The sequence below is a fragment of the Uranotaenia lowii genome, chromosome 3 (assembly GCF_029784155.1).
Source record: "Uranotaenia lowii strain MFRU-FL chromosome 3, ASM2978415v1, whole genome shotgun sequence".
Taxonomy (NCBI): domain Eukaryota; kingdom Metazoa; phylum Arthropoda; class Insecta; order Diptera; family Culicidae; genus Uranotaenia; species Uranotaenia lowii.
This window is the reverse complement of record NC_073693.1, coordinates 102621094-102641719: the sequence shown is the minus strand read 5'-3', so window position 1 is coordinate 102641719 and position 20626 is coordinate 102621094. Positions and strand designations below refer to the sequence as shown.

At 32.6% G+C, this 20626-nt stretch overlaps 1 protein-coding gene across 4 annotated transcripts in view; it reads left to right on the top strand.

Annotated features, from left to right (window-relative positions):
* The window catches only part of LOC129757087 (uncharacterized), a 125128-nt gene that overhangs the window by 81390 nt on the left and 23112 nt on the right, over window positions 1-20626 (top strand). For all 4 annotated transcript variants that reach the window (XR_008739614.1, XR_008739613.1, XM_055754207.1 and 1 more), the window contains exons 5-6: window positions 15015-15186; window positions 15294-15377. Coding sequence is in view for 2 of the 4 variants with exons in the window: in XM_055754207.1 (XP_055610182.1) it covers window positions 15015-15186; window positions 15294-15377 (256 nt within the window). In the remaining 2 variants the exon portion in view is untranslated. The remainder of the gene's footprint in view (window positions 1-15014; window positions 15187-15293; window positions 15378-20626) is intronic.

Here is a 20626-nt window from a genome sequence, read left to right as displayed (position 1 = left end):
TGCGATTTTTTGAAAATGTTTTAACTTTAGATAAGGTTTAAGGTACAAAACTAAAAAAAATATTTCTGAGCAAAATACCTCCGAAATAGCTATTGCTCATTATTTTTCAAATGAGATCAGAAGATTTGCAATATATCGATCGAACGATCGAAATTTGTATGTTTGTTAGTGAGTGATCCCAAACTTTTGGCCGGCAGTGTATGTGTGAGAGCGGGACAGTAGTAGCACGAACAGTTAATATAAAAAGGATGGACGTACATGGGCAGAATAAAAGTGAATAAATCAATTCAAAGTGGACAATAAAATGAACAGGTTATAGACTATCAAATATCTTAAAAGATAACTAACCCAAGTCCCATGTACGGGGAGTGGAGGTGGGCCATCATCATCATAATTTCTTAAAATCCGGGCAAATTTTGTCAAAACCCAGAGAAAACTTAACAAAAATCAAGAAATAAAATTGAAAAAAACTTATTTTCATCAAATCTTACCGATGGGTTTTAAATCGTTTTCAGGCTTCCAAAAAGCTTTCATGATTATTTTTACAAAACTTGCTAGAAAAGTCTCGTTTTGGACGCATACATAGAAATTTTTTACAGCACAACTTGTTTATTTAAAGTTTGATTTGCCAAATAAAATAAATATATCCGGACAAAATCCGGGCTTTTTTCAATGATTTTTTATCAAATATCCGAGAAAATCTGGGGAAAACCGGGAAATCTGCAACCTTTGGGGCAAATCCTAATTTTATTTTACTTTAATGTTTTATAAAGGGTATCCCTTTATAGTGATTCAATACAAAATTAGATTTCAGTGAATCGTAGGCCAATGATCGAATTTTTGATCGAAGACTGCTTATTAGTCTTAGCAACAGGCCCGTGCAAAGGACGTCAATAATGTCAATACGAAAAATGCACAATAAATATTTCTTTATAAAACAATTTTCTTACTTATGACAATCACACAAACTCGAAAAAAATTTACTGTTACGATTCAAAATTAACCAGAAACAAAATTTCAAATCAATGCATTTTCCAGTAAGTCTTTAATAAATTATTCCAAATGATGTTCCTTATTCTGAATTAGAGATTTGTTTGAAAATAAGTTTTAAGCAGTCTGTTAACTAAAAAAATTTGGAATCAATATTTTTGAAACACCGGAAAACGAATTCAAATTAAAATTTCAAATTAAATTGAATTGAGACTATTGAACTTGAGGGAATTTATTTAAAACACATAATTGATGATTCAATTAAATTTGATAAAAAGCTGAACTTATTTAGTTTTGTTCCAAGACTGCCAGTGATCCAAGTCAGAGTAGAAATTATATTCAAAATCTTCCATTTTCAAAACCTTTGTATTTTTAAAATACAACATGCTCAGTGCACCGTTGAAAGCTTAAACCGACAAATATAGGTTAGGAAATTTGGTTTCTAGAAAAATCGATAAAAACTGATTAAAACAAAATTGAGGCATACCAAGCCCATGTTTTATATTTTGTTTTAAATTTCATGCTCTCAATATTTTGTAGCCGTCAATTTGAATATTGGATCCGGCCAAGGATAAAAAAAACAAAAAATGTTCTTCTGATTAAAAATTTAGATTTACAGGCTTCTATAAAAATTTAAAAGTAGGACTATAAAATTCGGTAAATTTGTTTAAAAGTAATAGCAGAACATGAAGATGAAAAAGATTAGTTATTTTTCGATATTAGAAAGACATTTTTTCAACGTTTTACAAATTCAAAACTTATTTAAAAAATTTTAAATGCTAACTCAAGGGAACAGCATTTTTGTGCATTTGGATAATTTTGGCGTCCTGGGCTCAATTTTTTTTTATCAAATTTTATCAAATCAAATTTATCAAATTTTATGAGTTTATGAGAAAAAAAATGGATCCGATTTAAGTGAAATCAATTATTGTTATCTGATGAACCAACAAACCTACATGAAAGACATGATTCTGAATTTGATTATTATTCTTCATTCAATCAAACATTAATATTTTGGCTAGATATTCTATTTTCAGAGATAAAGTGGTCTTAAAAACTTCAATTCTACAATATTTGGAAATATGAAAAGATATCATAACAAGTATTTCTGACTTAACTAAAGAAAGTTTTGAAAAGATTTTATTTCATTTAACAATTTTTTTGAAGACTTCAAAATGATTCGAATATTCCTTCAAAAATATTTAAAATTCAGTTTGGTTTAAATTTCTTTTATAATTTGTAAAATTTCCCTATATTACAGAAACACAAACTAACAAAAAAAATCTATAACGTTATTTTTGCAGAAGTCAAAATTACTTGCGGTCCCCTGGAACGTTGATCATTGATTTTGAACCTTTATTTTAAATTTCATATATGATTTTCAACCTTTTTTAAAATAAAGCTAATAGAAAAAATGCTAGCTTATAACAAGCCATCGTGTCTTTTGAGTAGTAAACTGACGCCAAATCCTGCCAAAACAGTGCTGGGTGATAATGCTTGCAGATCATGGACAGCAAGCGATGGTTTAGGCACTCTCGAACGTAAACCCACCCACACATGACTTCCCAAATCATTGCCTTTTTACCGAATTTTTCGTTAAAAATTGATATCTTCGTCTCGTCAACACATTGGCCATCCCGATCAGTGTAATACTGGTCTCCTGGAAGAGTTTCGTAATCAAACTTGCAGTAGGTTTTGTCTTCGATTATAACGCACGGGGTTCCACACAGCAGTTGATCATATAATTTGCGAGCACTTGGTTTAACGGAATCAGCTTCTTTTTGACTCCGCTTTGGCTTCTTCTGCTTTTTATATGACTTTAGCCCCAATCTTACCTTGGCACTTTTTGGCCACACCTCGAACTGAGGTTGTCTTCTGACTGGCGTAAGCACGCATGACTGTCCGGTCCAAAGTTTTGTCCACCGGACCCGGCTTTTTGCTCTGATTTTTTTTTTCAAAAACGCTTCTTTCCTTTCCATACTTCCGAATAGAATTTTTAACCGCCCTAATGCTTACTTCTTCAATTTTCTATATCTGACTCAGCGAAATGTGTGAAAAAACAACATTTGTGCACGAAATTTGTGCGCTTTTTTCGGCGTAACCTCATTTTCACGAAAATTGTAAAAACGGGAGCTCATGGTACACAGAGTTTTAAGTTGTACTGTGAAAAACAACGAACAGTGGAAAGCAGCTGTTTAAACGTATATTTTCTATTCAGAAGATGTATGTTGAACTAACGGAAAATAATAGTTTTGGGAAACTTTGATAAATCCTGGATTACAAACCGATTTCATTTATCTGATAACAAAGATTGTATCCCATTTACCCGAAAACCATTGCCCAGAATGAATTTTTCCCAGAATGACAAATACCCGAAATCAAACCCCAGAATGAACCATTTCCCAGAAAAAAATTCCCCAGAATGCACCATTTACCAGAAATTTTTTTCGCAGAATGGACCATTTTCCAGAATTTTTTCCCCAGAATGGAACATTTACCAGAAATGGCACAAATCCCATATTTTTTTCCCTAGTATTTTTATTTGTTTTTTTTTTCTAATAAATTCTTGTATATTTCATATGATTCGAAATTAATTTTTTCAAAATGATTTTTTAAATGAAACTACGACTTTGAAATTTTCCAACTAAATTTATTTTAAAACCAATATTGTGCTTTGTTTATGGTTTGGGTACTTTAATTGATTCAATGCTTACCATGGTCCTTTAGAAAACCGTTTTGGTATCCGACTCCTCACGCTGCGCGTTCGAACTTGAAAGACGTTTTGTCCTTCACGCTGTCGCGTGGCGGACGGGGCTAAGGGATCACCCCTAGCTTTCACGCAGACCTAGGAAGCCCCGGCAGACCTAGACCAATGTCTTAGGGCCGCCGCTTCCGACGGCGGGTCGGCGGCCTCCTCGGATTTGGGAGCTTCGGCGGCTTTGTGCCGCCTCAGCCCCTTCATTCTCGTTGGTTGCGGCTTTGCCGCAAAAGAATAAAGTTATGAAACCCCATTTTTTTTGTAACAATTCCTTTTTTTTAAATAATTTCTAGTAAGGATAAATGTTTTCAATTTTCTGGGAAATGGTTCTTCTGGCGAAAAAAATTCTGGTAAATGGTTCATTCTGGCGAAATTTTTTCTGGGAAATGGTTCGTCTGGGGAAAAAAAATCTGGGGAATGGTTCTTTCTGGCAATTGGAATTCTGGGGATTTTTCATTCTGGGCAATGGTTTTCGGGTAAATGGAGTACAACCATAACAAATACATACTAATAAAGTGCTCTACAAACCCGATCAGAAGAGAAAAACATAATTATATTTTCTATAACTGACTACTCGTAGGATGTTAAAATATCTCAAATTATATCAAAATATCTATCTAAGTAACGTTGACATGAGTAATTTTGAACTTTTAAGTTTGTATGGGAAAATTGAATATTTTATACTGAAAAATCAATACCATTTTCGTTTCTTCTGTGAAAACGAGCCTGCTTATGGTTTCTGTGCTAATTTATATAATTCTTAGAGCTGAACAACTTTGTCGAAGATCTTAACCTCGTTTCTTATAAGACAAAAAAGTTATTAGGTGTTGAATGGGGATATGTCTTTTCGCGTTGATAAACAATAAAATCAATTAACATCCCTGCAGGGTGCCTAGCGAACATGACTACTTTTCATGCAATACTTCGTGAGGCTCCAGCAGTGATGTCAATTGAACTTATTGTTTATCAATGCGAAAAGACATACCTCTGTTAAACAGCTAATAACTTTATTACCTAATAAAATACGAAGTCAAGGTCTTGGACAAAGCTGTTCAGCGGAAAATTTTCTTCCAAAAATTTTATAAATTGGCACAAAAACTGTCAGCTAGCTTGGTTTCACAGAAGAAATGAAAATTATGTTGATTTTTCAGTATAAAATATTCAATTTTCCCATACAAACCTAAAAGTTCAAATTTACTCATGTAAACGTTACTTAAAAATTCTACAAAAAATCATGGATGAGTTTTGGACCATTGCATTGCTCATATTTTTTATTTCATTCAGATAACAAAGTTTGATATTGAGCAGAACAAAACCTTACATAATCATAACTCATCAAGATGTGAATGCTTCGAGAAAAAATTCTAAGGGAATGTCAATAACCCACACTAATTGCTATAAACATGCTCCATTTAAGGTTTCCCGAAAATGGATCCAAATCTGTTCGGCGAAACTCATTAAATTACGGTTTGGGCCGTTAACTTCGATGTTCGTGTTTCATAGAAAGTTGAATGCACATCAGAATCAGATATGATCATTATATTTTATAAAAATTTGAAACAAATTCTTTATTGTTGCAAATGAATTCAATCCTATTCAAGATAGCCGGGCTTCGACCAGATCGAACTGAGCGCCATGAGAAAATTTAGAAACAACAAAAATTGAATCTCATATGAATCATATTCAAGATCGAAAAAAGCAATAATGATTGACTGAAATATATTCCTAGGATTATAACTATCGATTTTGGTTCATAAACATCAAAGGCTTTTTTTCTAGATGAAAATATTTGCACATTAAGTTGAAGTGTCTCGAAAAAATGCCGATGGCGTTCAGTTCGGTCTGGTTGAATCCCGACCGAATGTTAATCAAAATAAGATACAACCCAGATTTAAGAAACTTATTGTCGAAAACTTGTCGAGTATTGTCGAGTAAACAATTGTAACTGAATAAGATAGAAATATCTCGTTGAGATATGTTTGAGCTATTATTTTGATATGCTCTCCTGATCGGAAAACTTAGTTCCATTAATTTTTTTTCAAGTTTAAATGATTTGAAAATTGAATTTAAATTAAGTTTAATAATTCAAAACATATAAATAAAATTGCATCACCCACGTCATCCATATATTGTATGTTTTCAAAGTTTTTTCTTTAAGTAAAATATGTAGGTAATATTTATAGAAACAAGAGTGTTTTCAATAATTTAAAACTCTGCCAGTTCCACCGATTTTCCCACTAATTTTTATGAAAATGGTACCACTTTACATCAAGGATAATCACAGAAAAGGTGGTTGTGAAAATGGACACAAATGAAATACACTTAATGCTTTCTATAGAGCTTCAGCAACTTCTCAAACCTTCATAATGTATGAGGGAAATGTAGATCTATGCTTGTTACGAAAACAGCGAGCCATTTTATCCAATCTAGAACGAGTTAGATTCAAAAAACGTTTTTTCAATGTTCTTTTTTTTACTTTTACTGTAACTCTTGAGGGTGATGCAATTCATATTCATATTCATATTCGACAAATTTTTGTATTTTTAATCAGATAAACAACTTTCTCGAAGACTTGATGTTCTAATTTGAATAGCAAAAAAGTTATCATTTTAAATTTTTTTAGTTCATATTCAGTTATATTTTTTATTTCGCAATCGGTGGACCCCTCGGAAGAATTTTTATGCCAAGATATGCTCTATGTAAAAATGAACAATGTTGCTCTAGACTTAAAATATCTATCTCTTCATCCCTGGGCGCTTTTAATTTCGTACAGCTAGATTGATAAGAACTGTGCATTGATAAGAAGCCAAATATGTTGTTTTTGCATTGCGTATTTAGTTGGGTTAATTATTTAGTCCAGACGAACATTTGTGTAATATTGTGGACAATATATGTATATTAGAGTGCCCCAAATGACCCGACTTTTGAAAAAGTTATACGCTGCATGCTAAAATGTATCCTTGGCCTAGTACAAGATCTCATGCCAAATTTGGGCCAGATTGGATCACGTTTAGGGGTCGCTCAACGAGCCTGAAGTTTGTATGGGATTTTGAGACATTTTGTTCGGGAGAAACATAAAAAACCAGTTTTTCATCAATAACTTTGGTTCCCGTCGGCCGATTTCTTTCAAAAACGGGTTTTCTTAAAGCCTAAACTATGAAAAATATTTCATGCGAAGACTGCATTTCGATAAAAGTTAAGATAAAAAAGTTATAAGGCTTCAAAAACGGGCTAACTTTTTTAACGGTGGTATTCAGCACTGTTAATGAGGCGTTAATATGTTCGACCGTCTCGAAATCGGCCGACGGGAACCAAAGTTATTGATGAAAAACTGGTTTTTCATGTTTCTCCCGAACAAAATGTCTCAAAATCCCATACAAATTTCAGGCTCGTTGAGCGACCCCTAAACGTGATTCGATCTGGCCCAAATTTGGCATGAGATCTTGTACTAGGCCAAGGATCAATTTTAACCTGCAGCGCATGACATTTCACAGGTTTTGAATTTCCCATACAAATTTGGGGCAGTCTAATGTATATGTGAAAATTATGGATGCAATAGAAAATTGTATTGTATGACCTAAAATGCGTTGAATTCAAATTATTTATATCAGAATTTTCTCTTAATCTTCCGGTTAAATACACTTTGCAATTAAACAAACATCTCATGATAGTGGACATCCGCCGTAGCTCATTTATCAGACGTTCACTTTTATCCTTGTAGATTATCTTTACGGTCAAAAGTTGTCGTTGTCATTGACAACAGTTCCAAAATAAATTACGGCACTGACATTGACAACCAGGCCAGAAGTCGGCGATTAATAAAAAAGCCATCCAAACGTCTCTCTTCGAACTATAAAGGTACCTTTCTTAATTGATCGGAACTAAGCTGAGGCTAAGTTAAAAGCGAGAGTGACGGTCAAAGCACAAATTAGCTCAAGAAAACTAACCTATTTCTCTGAGTAAGAAATTGAAGATTTCCACCGAATTGACGCTGGTCGACGAAAAACCCAAAGCAGAATGGGGGGATGATTATGACCGGCGCGCTTATATTCACATATGTTTGGCCGCTACTTGCTGAGTGTGAACCATTCTACGCATGAAGTGTTCCGAAATCGAAAGTTCAAACCTAAATGGGAGCTTTTTTTGCAGTCGTTTTTTTTTGCTTCTCTAGTAGGCTCCCAGTAGCAACTACTTCTGCGATGCGGCAAAGATTCATCCAATTGTCAGTATACCTCCATAAGTTCGAGTTCGAAGGTGTCGAGGAGGTTGAAATTGAAGAGGGGAATCGGAATGAGTCGACTTACGCGCATCGCATCGCATCGCCGGCTTATCTTTCCAATCAGAATAACACAGAAACCTTCAATTTTAATGCAGAGGTACGAGGTCAGTGCTGTATGGCTTTGGGTCTTTGTTGAGTGTTGAGTCGTATGTACCTACCTATGTAAGGCGTACATACTTCTGGTTGAAAGCATCATAAGAAGAACGCGTCATGCTTTGGTATTGGGCAGGTAAACGTCTGCTAGAACATGATTTCACACGTGACGTTTTTAAAAAGTTTTTTTTTTTCCATTGATTCATTCTCGATTTTTTTCGGGGAAAAAATTCTAATATGATGATTTTCTGCTGAGTTTTGCTGAGCTATGTTATGATAAAAAAATATAAAAAAAAACATATTAAATCAATAAATTGACTCTCAAAAGCATACAAAAGATGTAGAATACAATTGAAACATTAAAAAATCTTTTTTCTAAAATTCCATTTATTTTTCCCGATCAAAAATTCTAATGAAGATTGCCTTGTGGAAACGTTTTGAAATATTGGAGGCCGAGGAAGGTTCCTATTATGCTTTTAGACCCCTGCTTCTCACAGAAAGGAGGGAGGGAGCCTTCCAAACAAACGACAAATGTTTGCATAACTCGAGAACTGATCAAGCAAATGGTACCAAATTTGAAGTGGAAGGGCATTTGGGTATGGGAAATTTTTTTATGATTAATAGAGACCCCTTCTTTTTTTTCAGTAGGGAGATAGGAAAAGGGGGTGGGGGCTTTTCTTACAAGTTTTTACTTAACTCAAAAATTAATCAAACAAATGGGACGAATTTTGGCATGGGATGGTATTAAGGTACGAGAAGTGTTTTTTTTGAATATTTGGCATCCATCTTTCCTTCCAGTGGGGAAATATAAAGAGCGGAGGGTGGTCACATATTTTTTTTCAAATAACAGGATAACTAATCAAAAAATAGAATAAAATTTGGCATGGGCTGCTATTTGGGTACGAGAAATGTTTTTATGAGTATACGAGAACCCTTCTTCCTTAGGAATGTGGAAATTGAGAGGGGTAGGTGTCCTTTCTTACAATTTTTCGCATAACTAAAGAACAAATCAAGCAAATGAAACGAAATTTGTCATGAATTCCAAATTCCAGCAAGTGGAATACGAAAAATATTTCTATAATATTTGAGACCCCTTTCTTCTTCTTTTAAGAAAATTGGAAGGGAGGAGTTATGCAATTTTTATTGAATATCTCGAAAACGATTCGAGCAAATGGATCCGAATTTGTCATGGAAAGGTATTTGAGAACAAAAAAGAGCATTTGTTACATACTACGCTCTCTTTCCGGTGGGGGGATAGGAAAGGGACTTTTTTACCAACCATTTTCTGCAGAACTTGAGAATTTATCAAGCAACTGGAACCAATTTTTCATGGGAGAGCATATGAGAGCATAAGAAATGATTATAATTTTATTTGAATTATTTGAACAGATAACTGCATTTTAAACAGTTTTCTAGAATTCCATAGGTTATTCGACAATTGAAGAGAGATCAGAGTAATTCCAAAGGTTTTAAAAGGGGATTTTTCGAGATGCTCCTCTAGCGTTAAGGAATTTGATATTTGAGCTGTAATTCTTTATCAAACTACTTACCTTCTTCATTAAAATGAACATTCGGGATTCATTTTGAATCAGAAAGATTTTTTCAGTAATCCACACTTATTCCAGTTGCAAGTCGTAGATGGCAGCACTATCTTGCAGTTAAAACCAAATTAAGTCTCAATTTTGATTTTCCAGGTTTATTTAGGCCCATATTTATCATTTTGAAGTATTTTCCCATCATAGTTTAATGGAAGTTCACGCTGCAGAAAGCTTTTCCGGATTTGCGAAAAAATCACCAGCACAAGAATGTTCAACCGCCAAAATTCCTGCTCATCTCAACTTCCGATTCAATTGCAAATCATACCAATAATACTGCTAGCCGTCTGGTCCATCAAGCTCCATCGCAAAGTACAACTTTATTCTGATAATCGGTCTTGACCAAAATCATCCAGCACACCCTATTTTTCCCGGATATTCGAAAATGGGCATGAATTTGGTTAAATTGCAAGATAGTGCTGCCATCTATGACTTAAAACTAGAGAAATAGTGAAAAGATCGGGGTGATCACCACCCCCCCCCCTCCCAGGCGGCAAAATACCGTTACGAAATACCCGTAAATGCTCGAATTTCTTCAAAAACTTTTAATTTCCCCTAGTAGAATGCTTTTGAATTTTCAAAAATTTTCCACACCGTGGGGGTGTTTAATCAACGAAAAAGTTTGCTTATAACTTAAAAGCTCAAAATTGAAGAAATGTCGGTCTACCAAACTCAAGCAGCTGTTCCTTGCAATTCTCTGGACCGAATTATACCAATCAACTTCTGTTGAATTATTTAGAGTGTTGACTTTGAATTTGCTAACCTTTTATCTATTTAATATTTTAGTAAGATAATTAAATGTAGGGAAATTTTATTTAATTGTCAATAATATCCCTCATATGCCTACATTTAAATTAGCAAATTGTTATAACACTGAAATATTTGAATATTTTTTCTTCTGAAGTCATACATTGATGACAATTTCCTTTAATTTTCAGAAATTAAATTGTCTTATTACCTAGAAAGAAATTTAAATTGTAGTCAAATCCTCAATTGGAGTGATCAGTTTTCCAGTAGACACCTAAGAAACGTGTGCCTTGAATTGACCTTCTTTGGTACCTTCTAATCTTTCTGTTTGACACCAATATTTCACAAAATAAATTCAATCGTAATATACAACATGTTAAGGCCTCATTAAATCCATTTTTAAGGAAGATTCAGCAACGGAAAGTTCCCCACTATGATTTTTCTATGAGGAATCGGGACAAAATATTATAATAAAACACAACTTCAAGATAAAAGGCTAAGACGAATCTGAAATTAAATTATAATTTTTTTTGTTTACATTTGGTTTATTGACAATTTTGAATCTTTACAAAGTGATGTCTAACTCATTTCAAAATCCAATGCAGTACTATTCTCAGAAATCATAATTAGATTACAAAATAACAATTGAGTTTTTGAATCACAGTCAAGATTCTCTTGCACGAATTCATTTTCCCCTCGATTTGACATCATTCAAATATGAATTATGAAACTTCAAACTAACCTACATTAAGAAATTCAAAAAAAAAAGATCCAATTTAATTTAATTTGGTTTGAAATCTATCATATCAAACATTCATATAATGGATGACCGCAAAACGATTCACCACCAAACAGAAATTGAATATGAAAATTTTAAATTTTAATAGTTAAAGCTGAAGATTTGAAAACTTTTTGCGTTAATAAAACACAACAGATTCCAGAGGAACAATAAATCAAAAGAAGAAATTGTGGGCAGTGTTTGCACATTTAGTGTTTGCACATTTTGCGTTTCCTATGAGTTTTTAGAGCCAAAAAGGAATAAAAACTATTTATAAAAGCTGTTTCAATATGAAGGAATTGGTGTTTTGAGAAAGAGATTCAAATTCATCTTCAAAACTCAAAATCTGCATTCACAATTATAACACAAGGAAACAAAATTTACATTTTCCAAGGTGCAAAGAATTTGAAAACTGACTTTGACTTATTTAAGGGTACTGAATGCAAATTTGTATTTTTTCTATCTGCTCTGTTTTTCGGTATAACTTTTGAAAATTCAAGATTAAAATTCATTGAATAAATTTATGCACTATCTAGCGAAAGTTTACAGTATCAAAAAGATTTAGAAAAAAAGGTTCTAACTTCATGATCAATTTTTCTCAAGACTGTGAGTAATTTACCGTAACTTCTGGACGACATAATTATAGAATTAAAAAAAAATAAATATATTTTTTTCAAATCGTTGTTTTCTAAGAACAAAATTTGTATCGTTTTTTTTTTGAGAATTAACCATTTAGTGGCATTCTTCCCTAAAATCTGCATCGATGAATGAATAAAAAATAATGTACAGATTCAAAATAATTATTTGTTGTTCATGTAGGTCAGTTGCTTCATCAGTTATCATTGATCGATGGAACTCTAAACTTATTAGTTTTCTGACAACAAATCTGACAAAAACATCGAGTTAAGGAGGTAAATTTTACCCAAAATCAGTTTGCCAATGTTTTATTTTTTCCTTTGTGGATTAAAACTTTCCCGTTATCAGTCGATTATTTTTTCGGCAACAAGGCAATCCATCAACCTAACATTCGGAAGAGCTTTTTCTGACTTTTGACTTATACTGCTGGATTTCAAAATCTATACCAATTATATCGCCGAAGTTAAAATCCAGTTGAAGGTTTGAAACTCTACATCTGAAAGTTTGGTTATTTCAATTGCAATTGATTAATACTCTTCACTAAATTAACCTTTCATGGCTTCATTCCATGTTTTTTATTATAAATCAATATTATTTTAAGAGTTTGGAATAATGAAAGGTAGCTACATGAAGAAAAAAAAACGATTTTTCACTTTCTTTATAATTTATGTGTTGCTATTTCATTTGTTTCCGTACAATTAAAATTGAAATTTTGTATTATTACCTTAAATTCAAGAGCAAATCAATTAAAATTAAATTCAAGAAGCTTCATACTTCTGTATCTGATTTTAATTATCTTATTTTCAACAAAGTTTATAATTAGAGTGTTGATTTTTTATATTGAGAATTTGAAAAATAAAAACCAGAATTTTGATCGAGGAATGTGTTTTCAAATTGAAAATAATATCACGAAATTTCCAAATCACTATTCAGTAAATTACTCCAATGAAAAATTAATCAGTTTGTAGTTCATAGCAATAATTAAATAAAACTTCTACTCAAAACTATACTTTTTGTTTGGTCTAGCACTAAAAAATATTCAGAAGCTCATCAACGTGTGTATAATTTTCATTTGTAAAATGACATTCAAAACAAGAAATTCTTTAAAGATCTTTGAAAGTGACAATTTCAATCTACCAGATAAACAAACAATGACAATTTTCTTTTTATTAATTTTTATTTATTTTTTTGCAGTAAGTATTAAAGAACTTCTGGTTGTTCTTTAAATATTGAAAAAGTTTGTTAAAAGATATCATTCTTCTCTTATTTCGTATTTTTCGAAATACATCTGATTTTGTTCAGTGAAAATTGTACTCATCACCCCCCTCCCAAAGCCAACCTCCCCATTTTTTTGCATTTTCAAAATTATCGTTTTTTCACCAGATATTACGTTCCTTCATATTGACTGATTTTTGAAAATTTGGAAAATCACCCCCAACCCGGCACCCCCTAGACTGGTGCAATTAGGTGAAATAATGACTTTTTGAAAGTTTAAGGTCATTTGGCAGAAGCATGAGCTGGCGCAAAGGACTTGAAATTTGTATGGAGATTTTCAGCAAAATGTATGAATAACCGACATACTTTCACTCTTTGTGTTCTAAAATATGTTTCCAGTATGCTAGAAAGCTCAAAATTTCCGGAATTGTAGTTCAAGTAATGACAAACAAGTTTGTAGAAAATTGTGACGCCAACTCGTATGGCAACTATGCGATCAAGTTGGTACTTATAATCCACCTATACGGTTCACGATATATCGATGAAATGCGAAAAAAAATCACACATTCGATTGCAAATAACTCATCACAGTCAACTCGTATCGCGTCACAATCTTCTACAAACTTGTTTGTCATTACTAACTACAATTCCTGAAATTTTGAGCTTTCTAGCATACTGGTAACATATTTTAAAATACAAAGAGTGTAAGTATGTCGATTTTTCATACATTTTGTCGAAAATCTACATACAAACTTCAAGTTCCTTGCGCCAGCTCGTGCTTCGGCCAAATGACCTGAAACTTTCATAAAGTCTTTTTTTCACCTAAAGGCACCAACCTAGGGGGTGCCGCGTGGAATATAAAGGATTTTTTTGTTATAGGCCAGTCTAATAGTATATACTGCATTGGAGACTTGGACTAAATAATCTAAATAATGCATATGAGGACATACTTAAGCAGAAAAACCGGTGAATCCGTGCACCCATGGTGGAGAACCAATATACATACATACATATTCAAAATCATTTGAAAAATTATGACGAGTCTTTTATCGTTTTTATTTTTTAAAATTTATATTTGGCCTTTTCGGCTGAATACTTAGCTCAGCTATTCGATGAGCTAGTAGTATATTACGGTTTAACGGGTTTCGGGTAGTATTCGGACGGCCGAATATTCGGTACATCTCTAGTAAAAACCAATTCACTATTCAAGTTCACAGTTTGTGATTAATTTTTCCACCATGCAGTCGCATCAAAAAGTATCCATTGCCGAGCCATCAAAACGGTTTACCCTCCGTTTGTGTGGTCTTTATTGTGCATTCAGTTCAAGGTCTCGCGGTGCCTTCTCCATCTGCCCATGAAGCCTACAAAAATCGACATCACGCGGTCATGATATATGGACAGGGGCAGGGGGAAAAATGGAAATCAAAAACCCTCCTGCCGGCTGCGACTTTTCCACTGCACACAATGATGCAATATCCTTCCTGATGGATACAAGTGTTTTTTCTGTCTGTTGTTTTACATTATCAACGCTCACGTAGCTATTTTTTTTTTCTTTTAAACTGCACCCACAAGTGGCGATTTGATCGCGTGATTAATAAATGTACATTTGCTAGTCGGTTCGACTTCATGCAGTTTTTGCTCATGTTTGTCGGAGAAATAACAAGCCGCGACTAATGGATTTGCTTGGGTCTATTCAGAAAATTGTCACCAGACGCCCACCGTTTAAAAGGGCACTAATTTGCCAATGATGAACTACCTACTTCAACACTGCAATACAGTTGTCCTATTATCGCCCTCTTTCAATCTGTTGCTAGAAGGAAATTGCTTAAAGTTTTGCTTTACCTCATTGGGAGTCTCGAGCATTTACCACCTTTAACAAAACGATCATTCAATTTAATATTTTCTTCATCTCGTATATTAAAGGTTGTCTACGTATCGGACTCTGCAGGATACATTCCGCTGACGTCGATTCAAGCATCCAGCCATTCTAGATTGCCTCAAGCGTATGGAAGTGACATCGAGCAGGGCTGGAGACCGGAAATCTGGGATCGTGACTACAACCGGCGCTATCGACACAACAGCACCCGAGTGCAGCGTCAGTTTGCTTCTTTTCCTTAATCGTTTAAAATTGAACTAAGTTTTTCCGGGTTAATATATTTGTTGGAATATTTCAAATGAATTTTCAATTTTTTACCTTTTCAGATATTGAAGCTGAATGTCAAGATGACTATATGAAGATTCGGATTGGATTCAACGGATCGTTTACAGGACTCCTCTATTCTTCAGGTAAAATGAATGAGAAATACATTCGGAAAAGGTAATCCGAGTTTCAAGCTAAAATTTAAACATAGCCAGTTCAAATTCGAGATAATATAAATAAATATTTGGATCGATTTTTTCTTCTAAGAAATTTAAACTGATTACACAAGGAAAATCCCAAAACATGTATTAAAAGTAAGTTAACATTTTAATTTCAAAAAGTCAAAATTATTTCAAATTCAAATAAAATTAATATGGAACATTCAGATTTGGAATCTTGGCTTTAAAAAAGACATACACCGTCTTAGCCGATTTAGGCTTAGAATTGAAATTGAAAATTTTTAGATTATTAAAGAGTTTACAGTCAAAATGAAAAATTAAAAAAATATATATGGACTCGAACATCATGTCCAAACACTGCTCTTCAGAAGCGTCACTCTTCTATGTAAATCTGGCTGACAGCAATTTGTGTTCTTGCGCCCTTAACTATCATGACATCAAGCATGGCCGTAGGAACGGGGGGTGGGGGGTTTGGGTGTTAAACCCTCCATGAGGGTCCAAAAATGCCAAGCAAAATGTTTTTCGCTTAACATAAAATGGTAAATTCTATATCAAATTTTGACAAACAACTAAAATTAGTCAAGAGTAACAATCTCGATTTGGAACTTGGTACAAAACCTTTAAATCTCATCCTATGTCCCAAATTTTGCAAAACTTTTTCAAAAAATTCTCACTTTTGATAGAAAGAATATTGAATTCCAAAAGTTAGACCCAAAAAAATCTAACGGACTTTAAAAAAATTGACTGAGCTTACCAGGTTGCCCAGATTTTGAGCAGATTTTTCACTTTATTTGCAAAATTAGAGAAAAATTTAAAATTAAGTCCATATAATTGCGTATCTTGCGCCCAAAAAAATAATTCTTTAAAAAAGTTTGGACAAAATAAACGAGAGCGAATTTTTGGAAGCCTAAATCCTCAATTCATATTCAAACATAAGAAAGTTTAATGGTTCTAGGATTGAAAAATCTGAAACAATTTTATCATTCGAAATTTTCGTTCAAATTCATTCAGAATCAAGTAAGAGATTCCTGGTTGAGAGTTCTAATCAAATTTTGCTTTTAGGTTTTAAATTAATAGGAATTCTTATCTGGAATTTAGAGTCAGATTTTGAATTTAGGATCAAAATGTAAAATTCAGACTCGGAATTAAAATTTTAAATTCGTTTTCAGATTCAGCTCGAATTTAAATTTTTTTAATGAAGATCGAAATATCAATATGCGAATTTCCTTTAGGAATCAAATCGAAGGAGATCGTAGTTTCATAACTTTGAATCTTGATTCAAAATTTAATTTTCAAATGTAGTCAGAGTCAGTTTAGAAACACATACCTTGTAAAAATCACAAATTCAGGATAAGATCTGAATTCACTGAACCATACTAATTTGAAAAAAATTGAAAACTTTATCACAGGGATAAATTTATGAAATCAAAAATTAATTATGATAACTTTTGTTGATAACTTTTTTTCAGATTTAGCTCGAAAAAAAGTTTCATAATCAAGATTAAAATATCAATTTGAAAATTTCATTTAGGATTCAAACTGAATGAAATCACAGTTGCGAAGCACTGATTCTTGATTTAAAATTTAATTATGAAATTCAATCAGAGTCAGTTTAGAACACAAACCTGGTGAAAATCACAAATATAGAAAAAGATCTGAATTCGTTTAAAAAATACTTGTTTTTGGAAAAAAAAAAGTTAGAAACTATATTCACAGAGGTTATGTTATGAAATAAAAAATAATTATTGATAATATTTGTTGATAAAACAACGTGTATTTAAATGTCCGGTAACATTCAGCAGGAAATTTTTTTTTAACATTTAACATTATTAAATACAAACAGTTTTTCTTCCGGATGAAGCCTCTAAAGTATTTTATTTATTTGTTTTGTTTTTTGATGAGCTGGTTCTTCCTACGGCACCCTGACATCAAGCATAATGTTTGGACGTGTGAAGTCCATTTATTCGCTAGATCTAAGTTTAGTGGTTGAAGGACTTTCTAAGGGTCCGAGGAAAACAACCTTACATTCCAGTGTATAAGAGATGAGTTGGCTGTAATGGATTTAGACTATATGCAAATATAATAATAATATGTTTGCTATGTGTTTGAAATTTATCTTTTTCTTAAAACTATTGATCTTCGTTTATAAAATTTCTGAATCTAGTTTAAGGTTGTCAGAGTGCCCGATTTATTCGAACTCGTCCGGTATTTGACAAAAAATTTGAGGAAAGTCCCGGTTGGTCCGAATTTCGTTGGAAAAAGCAGAACGAATACTATTTGATCAAAACTGTGCAAATTTAATGTATGCACTGCAACCTGATGTACACATTGTTCCTCAATTTTCGACATCATTAAATTTTTTATTTCGAATTTAAAAATTTTAGTACGAAAATAAACTGATTTTAACAATTAATCTTTATTTGAAACATAACTTTGTTAAAAAACTAGCTGTATAAAAAAATTTATTGCAAAATGTTTGTTAAAAAGCCATCATTTAAGCATGATATAAGATTAGAAATAATCACAGCAACTTCACGCTATAGAATCGATAACAAAGGTATCTATTTTTAAGCATTGATACGTCAGGAAAATTCTACTATTTTTCAGTTCATGATTCGTTAAAACGTGACATACTGTCGAACATTGGAGATCTCTTTAAACTTTTTGAGAGAAATTCAATGCTCTTTTTCAGAAAGAAAATCAATTTAGAAGGTTGTGAGTTGCACCCGGGTGAAGAATGCGTTGCGACGTCACGAAAATTGATTTCCTTTTTTTCGGAAACGTCCATGACTTCTTACTTCAACACTATTATAATGTTTCTTCAAAACAAGTTTAACATAACAATGCGCTTCAATAATAGAATTCATTTATCAAGTTTTCATTAAAATAAGAAACATAATTGTTTCGCACAAACGCGGTTATTTTAAAACGCCTTAAATAAAAAAAATATAAATTTGCGCTTGTTGAACACTTGATTCGAGAATAAACAAACGATCAGAAACATGAAATGATGAAATTCTCATCGATTTTTTAAAAGAATATTTGTGAATTTTACAGGAGGTAGTGATCTCTGATTTGAATAAAAATCTTGCAGGTAGTTATCTGAGGTTTGAAAAAAATTACAATAAGATCAAGTTTTTCTATATAAGAATGATAAAACGCGCTAGTAGCTTCTATTACTTGCTAATATTATGTTTAAACAGAATAACAAAGTATCTCTGGAATAAATGCAATGAGATTAAAAAAATTTTTGAACATGTTAAATTTTATAGATAATCATTTTCTTTCGTACAAATTCATAAGACTTTAAACGAAAATAAATTTCTAATAAAAATATTTTAGGAAACCATCCTGTATTGAAACTTCCACCTCAAAGAATGTAGCTAGATAATCCAAATCGAACCCCGTATTTACATTAAATCCCACGAAGAGACTTTTAACTGAATAACAAAATTAAAATATGAAGGTACTAGCAAAATAAGGGCCAGATTATACAACGAAAAGTTGCCTTAAGTTTGTATAGAATTGAGCGGAATTTATTCGGGATGAACAAAAAACCTTATAAACAGTTTTTCACCAACAATTTCTGTCCTTATTAATCGATTTTTCTTTTAATTTCAATTAAATTATAACAATATTTAATCCGAGGAACGCATTTCGATTAGTGTTATCATAAAACAGTTATTAAGCTTCAAAACAGGTATATAAACGTCGATTAACTATCATTAATGTATTTTTTGTAATTGACCCATCAGAAGCTTAGTTTTGAAACTCATTAGTTTTACCATAACTCTTATCTAAAAGGGACCTTGGAATAAACTGTTTGTCATAACGAAAGCTTTGTGAATGGATATAATGAAAACAAATCACCAGATACGGACTTCAGAAATTGGTGCAATTCTGGGTGTTTATGTTTTTTCCAAGAAAATTCCATACAAATTTTAGGCTCATTGCGCCATCTATTTCCGTGATCCGATCCCTCAAACTTAGCACTGAACTTTGTGCTAGGCCTGGAATCTATTTTATTGTTTAAAACATCAACAACGGATCACATGTTGATCCTAATGACTACACTATAACCACAGAGAAACAGACATGACACTTCGAAGAAAAATCTATTTTTTTTTCGCAAAACTGCTTGCATTGCCATCTGGTGTCGACATTGCCTTTTATGACAAAATCCAGCCGTGAACCGGTTAGGAAAATGTGAAACCATCATTATACCCATGAAATCAAACTTTTCATAAAATAATGTAAACAAACAGATTTGGATTATTGTTGACATCATGCATCATAAGTCCAATTTAGAAAGTGCTTTTCACCTACTTTTTGATACCTATAATCCTAATGGTGCTCGGAAATTTGTTTTCGCGTAAGTGCTGGAATGATTGAAGAAAAATGCAATTCTCTAATTAACACATTTGTGTCATACTCGTCATCCATTATCATTCATCTGATTTGATTAAATGATACTCCGGTTAGAACTTTACAAAGAGTGACAGTCAACTGATAAAATACGTTCACCAATGAAGACTTTTCCCTAAAATCTATTTTAAAAAAGCGATTAGACGCTGGACCTCCAAATAATCTTTTCTTAAATTAAATAGAAAATAATTTACATGATAGTGATTTTGAAGGTTCTGGGCAGTTGCTTGATCAGGATTCGGGATCAACAGGAACTTTTTAAGTCTTGTTTAGTCATGTGTTAAAAACAAAAATAAACAGCCTTACAGAATAGGTAATTGAAGTTTGTTTCAACAGACAAAAACAGTCATTTGCAGTAGGAAACTTCCTTTGTATTTTCTTTGCAAAACACCTCAGATTATAAGGATATTAGAAACCGAATGGTTTTGTCCCTTATTATAATTCTTATTTTCTTGACTTGAAATATTCCTTCTTCAACTTTTGCCAATTGGACATAAAAGAAATCACGGAACTGGTTCATACACTCGGCAGCTGTTGACAATTTTTCCTGATTCCTGCCTGAAAAAAAATGATCAATCGTTTGTTGAGGTATCAAAAAAAAAAACACTGCAGCAGTAACTATCAGGCACCACCTCTTTCGTATAAAATCAGGATCCTTTTGAATGGAAGGTACATGGGCACTGGAAGTTTCTTTGGGGTTTTGGGAACTTTAAACTAAAAAACTTGAAACACTTTATTATATACGATACGACGTGCTTTGTTTACTTCCAAGTTTGATGTGTTTGAGGCTC